Genomic DNA, 13,646 nt, shown 5'->3' with positions numbered 1-13,646 from the left:
GCAAAAAGTCCCAACCTCTCCAATCTATTCTCATAGTTATAAAAACAAAAATACCTGGAAAAACTCAGCAGGTCTGTCAGCATCTGCGGAGAGGAATACAGTTAACATTTCGAGTCCGTATGACTCTTCACCAGAACTAAGGAAAAATAGAAAAGAGGTGAAATATAAGCTGGTTTAAGGGGGGTGGGGGGGTGGACAGGTATAGGTGGATAGAGGGCCAGTGATAGGTGGAAATTGCCAAAAGATGTCATAGACAAAAGGACAAAGAGGTGTTGACAGTTATTAGCTAAGAAATGTGCTAATGGTGACAATAAGGGTAGAAAACAGGATGAGCAAGGTACAGATAGCCCTAGTGGGGGTGGGGTAGGGGGGGAGGGATCGAAATAGGCTATCCTCATGGCTACACTTCTTCATCGGACCTGAAGCCGATGAAAGTCCGCAATTGAGCCGGAGCAAAATTCAGAGTGTCAGAAAACAAGCCCCCAACCCTTCAGTTTTCATGCAAGTCACGCAGATCTATGAGGCAATGTAATGCCAGTCACACTGGGCTGAAAAGCAATTCATTCCAACCCAAAACAAAATGCTGAAAATGCACAGCAGGCCAATCCACATCTGAAAGAAAAAGACGAGTTAACATTTCAGGTGGCCTTTTTTATATATCAGATTTATAAAATGTTTTAAGCTACAACCTTTTATAAAAAATAAAAACAGAGACAATAGATGTTGGAGTTAGAGGTTGGCCTGCTAATTCAGGTACAAAAACAGAATTACCTGGAAAAACTCAGCAGGTCTGGCAGCATTGGTGGAGAAGAAAAGAGTTGACGTTTCGAGTCCTCATGACCCTTCGACAGAACTTGAGTTCGAGTCCAAGAAAGAGTTGAAATATAAGCTTGTTTAAGGTGTGTGTGTTGGGGGCGGAGAGATAGAGAGAGAGAGGTGGAGGGGGGGTGTGGTTGTAGGGACAAACAAGCAGTGATAGAAGCAGATCATCAAAAGATGTCAACTACAATAGTACAATAGAACACATAGGTGTTAAAGTTAAAGTTGGTGATATTATCTAAACGAATGTGCTAATTAAGAATGGATGGTAAGGCACTCAAGGTATAGCTCTAGTGGGGTTTTTTTTATTTGACTGGAGGAAATTGTGCTAGAGTTGTGTTAAAATATGGCTTTGCTAATTTTTTTTAATCAAGTTGCATAGATACAGCTTGAAGGGTAAAGCCTACTCTGTCCCTACCTTTGTTAAACAACATGTAAGAAACCAAAAGCAATATTTATTCAGCTAGATGCAAGTCAGAGAAGAAAGACTTGTAATTACAACATCAGGAGAACCACTGCGCAGAACAAAATTGTGATAATTACATCTGTCACATTTACGCTTGGTCATTATTAAACTGTAGTGAAATCAGCCATTGGTGAATAAAGGGTAATCTTTCCTGCTGAATAGAAGGGTGTTTTCAGTAAATGAAAAGCTGCAGCCCTCACAGGGAAAGTGGCATCAAGAAATTGTCAAGTGCATTAAAGGCTTAGTTTGCTTTTAAACTCATGAGTGAGGGTTCCAAGGTATGAATAACATGCTACCATTTACGCTTAAATAGGAAATATTCAATAACAATGCTTAGGCAACAGATCTGAGCTGATTAAAACAATAAATGAATGTTTTAAAAAGATTAAATAATAAGCCACATTGACCACATAATGTGGGCAACAATTTACACTTATCAGCACTCTCTTGTGTTTCCTGGCAATTTTAAAAATATATATCTCAATAAAAATTGAGTTTCTTCTGGCGTTTGGAGAATTGGAGAACGTATATTCTTGCATTCCAATGTTTCATAATTAATAATATAGTATGTTAGATTACTCAGGGGAAGGGTATTATGGAGCTTTGTGGCTGACTCATTAACAACCCAGCTAGTTTGACAAAAATTGCTTTTCATTTAGAACTGACCATTTTCTTTCATTCATTTCCTGTTAAAATTGAATAAAATATAGTTGTATTTATTTGTACTCATTTTGCCTAAGTCTATTTACATCCAATAAATTGCCAATTTCATCAGCATATGCCAGAATGTAAAAAAAAGGCCGTAAACAATTAAAGCCCAGCCCAGGAAATTGCAGAACTAGCATCACATATTCCTTGCTTTACATGTGAGAATTAAAGCTCCAATCCACCTAACTATCATTCAGCACATTCATCACAGCCCATTTGAGAACACATAGAATCACAGAACCATTTCAGAGCAGAAGGAGGCCATTTGGCCCATCGAGTCTGCACTGGCTTTCTGAAAGAGCATTCTACCTAGGTCCACTTCCCTGCTTTGTCCACATAACCTTGCACATTCTTTCTTTTCAGGTAGCAATCAAATTCACTTTTGAATACCTCGATCGAACCTGCCTCCACCAGCCTCTCAGAAAGTTTGTTCCAGACTCCAACCACCCTCTGGGTGAAAAAAATTTTCCTCACATCACTTTTGCTCCTTTTGCCAATTATTTTGAATCTGTGCCCTCTAGTTCTTGATGATCTCTTGAGTGGGGAACAGTTTCTCACTATTTACCCTGTCCATACCCCTCAGGATCTTGAACACCTCTATCAAGTCTCTTCTTAGCCTTCTTTTCTCCAAGGAAAACAGTTCCAACCTCCACAGTCAGTCCTCATAGCTACAGTTCTTTATCCCTGGAATCATTCTTGTGAATCCCCTCTGAATTCTCTCCAATGCCTTCACATCCTTTCTCAAATATGGCATCCAGAACTAGATGCAGTACTCCAGATGAGGCCATCTGGTGTCTTGGATAAGCTCATGACCTTCTTACGCTTGTACTGAATGCCCTATTAATAAAGCCTGAGATACTATGTGCTTTATTAACTGCTCTCTCAACATGCCCTGCTATCTTCAATGACTCAAGCACATGACTCGTAACTCCACAGATACTGAAGCAGTCCATGTCCAAATGCAGCAAGACCTGGAGAATATCCAGGCTTTGGCTGACAAGTGGTAAGTAACATTCGCGCCACACAAGTGATCATCACCAACAAAAGAGAATTCAACCATTGCCTCTTGACGTTCAATGGCATTACTTTCACTGAATCCCCCACTATCAACATCCTGGGGGTTAGCTTTGACCAGAAACTGAACTGGACTAGCCATATAAATACTGTGGCTACAAGAGCAGGTCAGAGGCTAGGAATAGTATGATGAGTAACTCACCTCCTGACTCCCCAAAGCCTGTCCACCATCTGCAAGGCACAAGTCAGGAGTGTAATGGAATACTCCCCACTTGCCTGGATGAGTGCAGCTCCCATAACACTCAAGAAGCTTGACACCATCCAAAGTAGCCAACTTGATAGGCATCACATCCACAAACATTCACTCCTTCCACCACCGACGCACAGTAACAGCAGTGTGTACCATCTACAAGATGCACTGCAGGAATTCACCAAGACTCCTTCAACAGCACCTTCCAAACCTATGACCACTGCCATCTGGAAGGACAAGGGCATCAGACACATGGGAACACCACCACCTGGAAGTTCCCCTCCAAGCCACTCACCACCCTGACTTGGAAATATATCGCCGTTCCTTCACTGTTGCTGGGTCAAATTGCTGGAACTCCCTTCCTAATGGCACTGTGGGTGTACCTACACCACATGGATTGCAACGGTTCAAGAAGGCAGCTCACCACCACTTTCTCAAGGGTAACTAGGAATGGGCAATAAATGCTGGCCCAGCCAGTAAGGCCCACATCCTGTGAATGAATTTAAAAAAGCATATACACCAGGGTCCCCCTATTCCTGCACCACCTTTTGAGTTTCTTCCTTTATTTTGTACAGCCTCTCCTTATCTTTCCTGCCACAATGAATCACTTCACATTACTTTGCATTGAACTTCATCTGCCACTTGTCTGCGCAATTCACCAACATGTCTATGTCCTTTCAAAGTTCAAGACTATCTTCATCACAGTTGACATTTCCAATCATCATATCTGCAAATTTTGAAATCATGCCCTGAACACCACAGAAAATAACCAAAGAAACTTTCCAATACTTGTGACTTGTACTGATACCATAACAATGCATTCAAAGAAACTGAAAACCACAGAGCAGGCCTCAGTGAGCATTTTTTAATTGCTCAAAAAATTGTAACAAAACGCCAGGCAGATTGGTTTGCTTCCTAGTGCACCTCAAATTCTGGGCTTAATTTTAGACTCATGTTAAACCAGTGTAGCTGTAGGAAATTCACATGTATGACTATTTAGCTTTGGCTTAGAGCCATTATAATGAGCTGAGATATGTTCAGGCTCAAGGACTGATAGACAGGCATAGAAGGTTGAGGAAATTCTGGCGAATCATAGCTACGTATGTAACACACAAATGCCCGACTTTGCTTAATCTTATACACCGAGTAATTGTTTTATGCCTCGATCGCATGTGTCCCTGGACACAGATACATGGAAAATTCCATCTCTGTATATGGTTAGCAATTACTGTATTCTGAAAAGGGAGGAACTTAAAGAAAGGATGCATATTCTTCCAACATCAAAAAGTCAAATGGTGATTCTCATCTCCTGTAAGTATTGCATGTAAGGGTTGTAGCCTGTCCTCCCTCTCCCCAAATTCACTCTCAACAGGTGACACAATTGTTTTAAGATTTATTTCAGATAATTAGGGCACATGATCCATATCCTCTTTGAGTACCTTTCATTTGTACTCTTCCGGTTCCATTTTGCTTCTGCTTCAGGAAACTAAGTTGGTGTCCAGGCAACAGTGTTGCTCCTTTTGCAATCATCCCGGAAGCAAGCTATGCTGTACATTTTGCTCCAGACATGTACAGTCCAACCTACTTACTGATTGTGTGGAGGTGATCCACCAATTGCAGCAGTCACTCAGATAATCTTGACTCGCCTGTCATCGTATTTTGACCTTGCCTGCATTTGATTGGCATTGACTTAGAGTGGCCCTCTCTTTTATTCTGTCCTGTTAAGCAGGTTAATTTAACGAAAATAAAAGGCATGCAGCAATGACTCATTTTATTTTAGCTGTTGTTTAATCTGAAACCCTCTGACAACAAAAGGCTGTTTTACGCAATGTTTATCTTATTTCCCATTAATCCAGGAGGCTTTGGCAGTCCAAGATAATTACAATACATAACAGTAATGCTTGCCTTGACTAAAATAGAAATGTCTAATAATTTTTGGACAGATTTAATTGAACCAGCTGCTGTAATATTCTTGATTCTGCAAGGATTCTGATACTCCCATCATTTAAATTGTTTCTTTCTCCTAAATTCCTTTTCTTCTTATAGTGAAAATGATGGGTTTTTTTTTGGCTGTGTAGTCACTATGGTCAATGGAAAACTAATTCAGGGCGAATGAGTGTAGCTGATTGCTGATTTATTTGATGGCATTTAGAAACAAGTCTGGCTATACCTACATCATGAAAACCACTGGATTACACTGAATTCATAAAAGAGGAAGGCAGAGATAGAGAAAAAAATAAATACATTGCCAGCTACATTTCCCAAGCCTGGAGAATCTTAATACAAGGTCTCACTTTAATTACGCTGTGAAAAATTACAGCTTTGTACAAAAGGCTGTCATTAGGAATGTGTTACATGTTGCTAGGATATTAGAAGAACGTGCTGTCTCCCTTTATGTTCCTTCCTTTTTCTGTGTGCTGTAATTGCTGGCTGTGTACCATTCAAGTGACAATCAGATTGTGCGAGGAGTTTGTGACTTCTTTTTGTGTATTTTGCAGAGATCTACACTGGAAATTCATTGTGTGACAGTCAGAACTTTTAGCCAAGTCAAAATTGCCGCTATCAGCTTGATGAATTTTATGTGACCTGGATAGGAGTAGGATAATAAAATGCACAATAGAATAGAGAAAACATGAAGATTGCAGAATGGAATCTTTTATAAACTCGAACATATTATGCCCTTTTCTAGATATATAAAGGAGGCACAAAAAATTAATTATTCATCTTGGCTAAAGAACTAAAACACGTTTTCCTTGATAGTGCTTGAAGCTTGCAGTTAATAGACAAACCTAAAAAGCAAGAAAATTCTTCTAATTCCTTATTTACTTCATCAGATTGGAGAACAATTAAAATATGAATTTACTTTAAGGACCAATGTCTGACCCTTGAGATTAGACAGAATTCTTAGAAGTGGTTCCTACCTATTTGTTTCTATCTAATACATCCTTTTACAGCATTGGGTGAAGGTTAACTCTGCGGCTGCTAAGTTTTTTTATGCCAGAAGCTGTGAGAATGGATACAACATTGACTAAAGCTATCCAAAAAGCTTTGATGATCCATGGTTTTGATACCATACTGCAAGCTGATTGTCAAATGTTCCACACTTAACTGCTGAAAAATTCCACTGTGTGGGGAATATTTGTAATATAATCATAGTGCCAAAAAGGAAAATTAATTTGTGGGATTAATCGTAATAATTTACCTCTCCTCTTCCCCATCCCAAAAAATCTGAGGAAAATTATAACAAGCAGAGTCCTTAGTTCAACATCCCGCCTGCCATTCAACTGTAACAAATGCATTTGTTTGCACTCCTAAGGCAACAGCAACAAACCTTTGGCAGAATTTTACTGCCCCATCATGGCAGAGGTGGGGCTGTAACATCTGGCGAGCCATTCAAAACTCCATTGACTTAGGCGGGGCCATAAGATCCCACCGTGGTAAACTCTGGCCTTTGTATTTTTACAGTGTCTTTAACATAATAATGCATTTCAAGTGTCTTCAGAGGAGCAATATAAAACAAAGCATGGCGCGAGCCACATAAGCCACATCTTAAGCCAGATGACCAAAAACTTGCACATAGAGGTATGTTTTAAGCAGTGTCTTTAAGGAGGAAACTGAGATAGAGCAGCAGAAATGCTTAGGGAGGGAATTCCAGAGCTTAGGCCCCAAGCAGCTGAAGGCACAGCTGCCAATGGCAGAACAATTAAAATTGGGCCAGAATTAGAGGAGTGCAGATATCTCGGAGGAGTGTGAGACTGGAGGAGATTATAGAGATAGGGAGGAGTGAGACTATGTTGAAAATTTTAAAATTGGTTTGTCGCTTAACCAGGAACCAGTGTAGGTCAGGAATCAAAGGGAAGGTGGGTGAACGGGATTTAATACAAATTAGGACACCGAAAGTAGAGCTTTGGATGACCTCAAGTGTACGTAGGGTAGAATGTGGGAGGCCGTTCAAGAGTGCATTAGAATAGCTAAATCTGGAGGTAACAAAGGCAGTGATGAGTGTTTCAGCAGCAGATGAGTTAACATTGGGAGTGGAATCAGATGATGTTATGGAAGTGGAAATTGTCAGTCTGAGTGATGGCACACATCTGAAGTTGGAAGCTCATCTCAGCATCAAATATGACATTAAAGTGACAAACAGTTTGGTTCAGCCACAGACAGTTGCTGGGGAGTTGGACAAAAACAGTAGCTAGGGAATAGAATTTGAGATGGCAGCTTCGGTCTTCTCAATATTTAATTTGAGGAAACCTCTGCTCATTTTGACACAGAGGAAGGGTCGAGAAATAGTGGTGAAGTAGAGTTAGATCTTCCTTTATTTTTTTTTATGGGATGTGGCCCATCCCTAATTGCTCTTGAACTGAATGGCTTGCTAGGCCATTTTAAAGGACAGTTAAGAGTCAACCACATTGCTGTGAGTCTGGAAGTCACATGTACGCCAGACCTGGTAAGGATGACAGATTTCCTTCCCTAGAGGACATTAGTAAACCAGGTGAGTTTTTAATGACAATCAATGATAGTTTCATGGTCTTCATTACTGAGGCTAGCTTTCAATTCTAGATTTTATTAATGTTCTGGTGGGACATGAACCTGTGCCCCCAAAGTATTAGCTGGATCTCTGAAACAAAAACAAAAATACCTGGAAAAACTCAGCAGGTCTGGCAGCATCTGCGGAGAGGAACACAGTTAACATTTCGAGTCTGCATGACTCTTCAACAGAACTAAGGAAAAATAGAAAATGGATGAAATATAAGCTGGTTTAAGGGGGGTGGGGTTGGGACAAGAAGAGCTGGATAGAGCGCCAGTGATAGGTGGAGATAACCAAAAGATATCACAGACAAAAGGACAAAGAGGTGTTGAAGTTGGTGATATTATCTAAAGGAACGTGCTAACTAAGGGTAGAAAGCAGGACAAACAAGATACAGATAGCCCTAGTGGGGGTGGGGTGGGGTGAAGGAATCAAAAAGGCTAAAAGGTAGAGGTAAAACAATGGATGGAAATACATTTAAAAATAATGGAAATAGGTGGGAAAAGAAAAATCTATATAAATTATTGGAAAAAACAAAAAGGAGGGGGAAAATCGGAAAGGTTATAAATTATTGGAAAAAACAAAAAGGAGAGGGAAAATCGGAAAGGGGACATGCAGACACGAAATGTTAACTGTATTCCTCTCCACAGATGTTGCCAGGCCTGCTGAGTTTTTCCAGGTATTTTTTTTTTGGATTTCCAGCATCCGCAGTTTTTTTGCTTTTATCTTAGCTGGATCTCTGGATTATTAGCCCAATGACATTACCATTATGCCACCAAACCCCCAAATAGCACTATATGGAATCTGACAATGTATTTTCAGACAAAATGAAGTCATTGGCCAGGAACTTCCCTACAGCTTCTCCTGTTTCATTGTGGAATCTTGATCAGACCTTTAGCATAAGTCTTGTCCACATGGATAAACGGGAGAGGTCCAGAGGACTTTCACCCAATGACCAGGAGCTTGCAGTCCTCACAAGTACAGGGGAAAGGATGTATGAAAAATTATCTGGTTACAATGATCTGATCTGATCTGTGGTTTTCATGGGGTGAACTCTGGCACCAACAAACTTCAAGAATTATGGTATTACAATGAAGCTCTGTTTTACCCTTCACTTTTTGGTGTTATTAAGAAAATGTTTTACTATCTATAATTAAAAAAGCAGTAAGCTCATTTAGTTATTGCTTTACTCTATTATTTTGTTACTGGTACAAGAAAGAATTTTCAATGTGATGTATTTGTCATTAACTAGCTTTATTGTTCAGCCACTGGCTAGGATGGAGTTGAGCCCTTTTAAAATAAATCACTTGGAGAGAATAGGTGAGTTGGCAGGATTCCAGACTAAGAACAGCATGGAAATACTTTCCTATGCATATCCTCCGCTCTACAGCGTCAGGTTCACCAATAAAATCAATGTAAAATGTTATAACAATTGTTCTGCCATCTGCAGAAAGATTCAATATGGCAATTAAAAGCTGAAAGAATTATATTTTCCTCCATTTACCAACTTCAATGAAAAAGCAATATTAAGCACATTCATTCACATCTTGTACAAATATCATTTTTGCCCAAATTAATAACAGTTTCAGTCTTTAAATGTAAATTTTGAAGCATGATTTTTCACATGGAGAAGAGTGCATAATCTTGCCATTGTTTTCACGATTGACTAGGATCCATCAAATCACTGTTTAAAGCATTGTGTCACAGACTGATCATGTTGCTGGGAGAACCGCAATTTCATCACTCACACTTTAAGGCATGTGTTTAAATTTGATATCGGTGGGTGACGTTAGTATTTGTGAGTTATGCACAATCAAATATTCACCTGTTGCTATGTCACTATTAAAGTATTGTTGGGGTACTGTACCTTATATCACACGAGAAATGTCCCGGCCCCTCAGTTTAACAATGGACACAGCCTTGAAAAATTCTTTAATTGTGTACTACTTCTTCTTTCCTAAGACTTTGGATATCTGCTGCAGCTTAGTCATGGCTGCCCCAAAAAATAGGCCCAAGTCGATCTCCTTCCAAGTTCTAGAAGTACAATTGCTCTACATCTCAATAGTTTGATCCCTCCCATATTGAAAAGCATACAAAATGACCAGCAATGGAAATAATTGGTGGCTTCGTTATTGGAATTAAAGATCTATGTTGGTTGGGGAGTCTGACGTTGTGTCCCTTTTCCATGAGAAAAGATTTGGCTCTTGAATATTTTTGTTTCTATGCCTGGAAGGCTTCTGCTGATGGCTCAAGGATCCAACAAACACAAAACTGGGGATTTATAATACACAATACTTAAATGGGAATGGGGTGTTTATGACCTGTGAAGGGAGGGGGACTACAATATGTACCAAAGTACCTTATGGTTTGAATATATGTATATATTTTTTTAAATATAACAAAAACTGCTACAATAAAGAAATGGGAAATATATCTCACATCAATGTAGGTGAATTGAGCTCCTGTGTAAGCATGGCCTCATATCAATGCATCCAGACCGCAAACCTGAAAGACCATCTTGTAGTAATGTGACTCTAGTTGTGTCATGGCCCAGTGATTGATAAATAATCCTATCAATAGTGCTGAAAAGAATCTTGACTCAGCACTCTAATACTGCTGCATATTTCTTTGAATCATGCATCCCTTAGGAGCACATTAGAACTGCTTTTCCCATGTGCCCTGGTTCTTAAATATGCATCCAATTTAATTCGCTGATCTGCATCTCTCTTTCATTACTGATTACGGGACTCTATTTCTCATAGAGTTTTTTGTTTTGCTTACAATGAATGGGAAAAAAAAGGATTCGCCTTGCAGCTTGAAAATTTGACTGAACACATTTATGAATAGGGAAATGCTGTTAGAACCAACAAGCCTTTCTGTGTCCATCATGGCTCCGTAGGTTGCATAGTCGCCTTCGAGTTAGAAAGATTTTGCTTAAGAGCCTTGCTGAGACTTGAGCACAAAATCTAGACAAACGCTTCGGTATAGTTCTGGGGGAGCGCTGCGCTGTCAGAGGTGCCAGCCCTCTGAGGAGACATTAAACCAAGGTTCCCTCTGTCCTCTCAGGTGGATGTAAACAGTCTCCTTAATATTTCAAAGAAAAGCAGGAAAGTTCTACCGGGTGTCCCGGCCAATATTTATCCCTTGACCAACAACTACAAATACATACTCATTGGGCAGAATTTTGCTCTTGGTGAGCGGGCGGGCCCCACCGGCTCGGCGATGGGCGAACAGCCGACCCCCACCACCAAAACGGGGCCCGCCACCATTTTGAGTGGGCGGGCCAATTAAGGCCCGCCCAGCGGCCTGCCCGACAGGAAGCGCTATGCATTTCCTGTGCAGTGTTGGGGGGGGGGGGGGAGGGATTCCCCATCTGTCAAAGTGCGCTCTTTCATGCATGCACACGAAGTCCTGTCTCAGGGAGATTACTGACAGTGCAAAAAACTTTAAAAATAGAAAAATTAAAAAATTATTAACATGTCCCCCACATGTGACAACATCACACGAAATGGGACGTGTTAATAATAAACACATAATATTTATTACACTTTTTAAAAACAGACATGAAACCTCATCCCGCCAGCTGATTTCGCTGTCCGCCCGCCTTCCTGAAAATTTAAAGGGACCGGGATGACATCGGGGGTTCCTCCCAATGTCATCCTGCGTCATTTTCCAGTCAGCGAGCGGGCCCTGCCCCCAAATCACCGATGGGGAAATTCAGGCCATTATCACATTGCTGCACGTAACTTGGCTTCCACATTTCCTACGTTACGATAGTGGCTACCCTTTAAAAGCACTTAATTGGTTGCACTGCACTTTGGGACATCCTGAGGTCCTGAAAGGTGCTCTATGAATGGAATTTTTTTTCTTTTATTACACAAGTTTCCAATTTCCTATTCCCAATTTCTTAATTTTTAACTTCGTTTTGAGGTGCTAAACCGCTCCAGCCCCCCGTGCACCCCGCCCCCCCGCCCCACACACACACACACACACACACACACACACACACACATAATAGTGATCGATTTGCCTGTGATCATGACTGTGGACTGCAGAAGTGAATGTGCTGAACTATAATGAATTGTATTGTGATGATGAATCACACTGTTAGCAAATACATAAACCTCCAGGATAACCCCATATCTCTCATTTCTCTCCATTTAGATGGACCATGACCCCAGGAACCCCGCATACATTGCTGCTCAAGGTCCACTTCCTGCCACCGTCGCAGATTTCTGGCAGGTAAGAGATCTGTCCAAGCATTATTTACATTTCAAGATAAAATTCTGAAGAGCTGAAGGAATGGGAATTTGGTAAAATGCTGCAATATTAGGGAACAGTTTTATCTGATAGTTTATGTTGGCTATAATTTCATTTATGATCATTGAACATTGCTTAATTTGCCATTTGATTTGAAGATAAATCACAAACCTGTGAAATTTTTGATAAATGCTTAGTTCTCTCCTGGGACAGACTTCCTAGCTTCACATGAAACACAAGCACTGGTAAATTCAATACCAGCTCTTAAAATAAAACTTAACCGAGTTAAGCTCTGCTTTGTTGGATGTCTGCAGTGTTTGAATGTGGAAATGATCAGACAAATAATATTTGAGTTCTTGGATCTGGTACAGTATAGAGCAGTTGTACATACACAATGGGCTGAATGGCCTCCTTTGGTACAAAATTATCTATGGTTCTAGTGTATGAAAGAGCAAAGAAGAAATTGCATTTTGAGAGTGTACTATGATGTAAGGGAATGGACCACAAAAAGATTTTGAAGGGTTTACTAACTTTCTTACTTCTAGTAGGCACAACAAATGGAATGTATTTGGTGAAGCTTTTCGATGTATGGAATATCCCGTTCACATTTACTCGGCAACACTAAAAGTCATAGTTGTTGAGACTTAATGAGTGACTTGTTACTCATTTCTCATGGTAGGTAGGAATATCTTTAAGTGCTTCCTGCTGCATATTTAAAATACTGAGTGGTTGCGGGACTCTGAAAGAGTAGTGCCTATCGGTGGAGCTGGTAGAATCAGTTAATGTAACTCATTGAGTACAGTTGGGCTGGTCTGGCTTAACACAGCAGCGCACTGCACTGACCATGAATTCTACCATCGTTGCCACAAGTAGTTTGTGCACTCATCTCAATGATTAGAATGGAATTCGCATTTTTGTGTCATTCCCTCATTGGCCTGATGCAGCGAATTAACTGTATGAAAGGGCACTTGGTACAAACTTTAGATAAAATGCAGCTCCTGTAGGCAAATGGAGAGCGGCCCGTGGTAGCAGACAAATCCATTCAGTTCCCTATCAATAACAAAACAAAAACACCCCAGATCCCTGAGAAAAGATATGCAGTGCAATCAATTATTCATTACACCACAGATAGAAATCCTTTGCTCTCAACCACTTAATCCTGCGGATGGAGGCTTACAACAACTTAAATAACGCCTTCAACATAGTTAAACATCCCAAGGCACTTCACAGAAACATCTTAAAACAAAATATAACACCAAGCCGAACAAGACATAAGGTCAGATGACCAAAAGTTCAGTCAAAGAGTTAGGTTTTAAGGAGCACCTTAAGGAGGAAAAGTGAGGTCAAGATAGAGAGGTTTTGGGAGGGAATTCCCTTGGGGCCCAGTAGTGCTATGTTTGTGGAATGTATCAGTTTTACCAACAGCATATCACACCCTCCCCTTCGCCCCTCCACCATACCCCTCCTTCGAACTGAAGCGAGAAATTGTAATCTTGCGTTAGCACTTTCAAAAGGTTCCCCCAAAACCCCTGCCCTGACAGCATTTGATTCCTACCTCATCTCCCACTAATTTTCTCTCTTCTAACACTCAAACCAGCAGG

At 40.5% G+C, this 13,646-nt stretch overlaps 1 protein-coding gene across 1 annotated transcript in view; it reads left to right on the top strand.

The window, feature by feature from the left end:
* Positions 1–13,646, top strand: part of ptprn2 (protein tyrosine phosphatase receptor type N2) — a 749,959-nt gene that overhangs the window by 691,212 nt on the left and 45,101 nt on the right. The window contains exon 16 of the mRNA XM_041183926.1: positions 11,950–12,027. Coding sequence (XP_041039860.1) covers positions 11,950–12,027 — 78 coding nt within the window. The remainder of the gene's footprint in view (positions 1–11,949; positions 12,028–13,646) is intronic.

The sequence above is a fragment of the Carcharodon carcharias genome, chromosome 3 (genome assembly GCF_017639515.1).
Source record: "Carcharodon carcharias isolate sCarCar2 chromosome 3, sCarCar2.pri, whole genome shotgun sequence".
In the NCBI taxonomy this organism is placed as follows: Eukaryota; Metazoa; Chordata; class Chondrichthyes; order Lamniformes; family Lamnidae; genus Carcharodon; species Carcharodon carcharias.
Note: the sequence above shows the minus strand (reverse complement) of the source record. Positions and strands in the feature narration are given on the sequence as shown.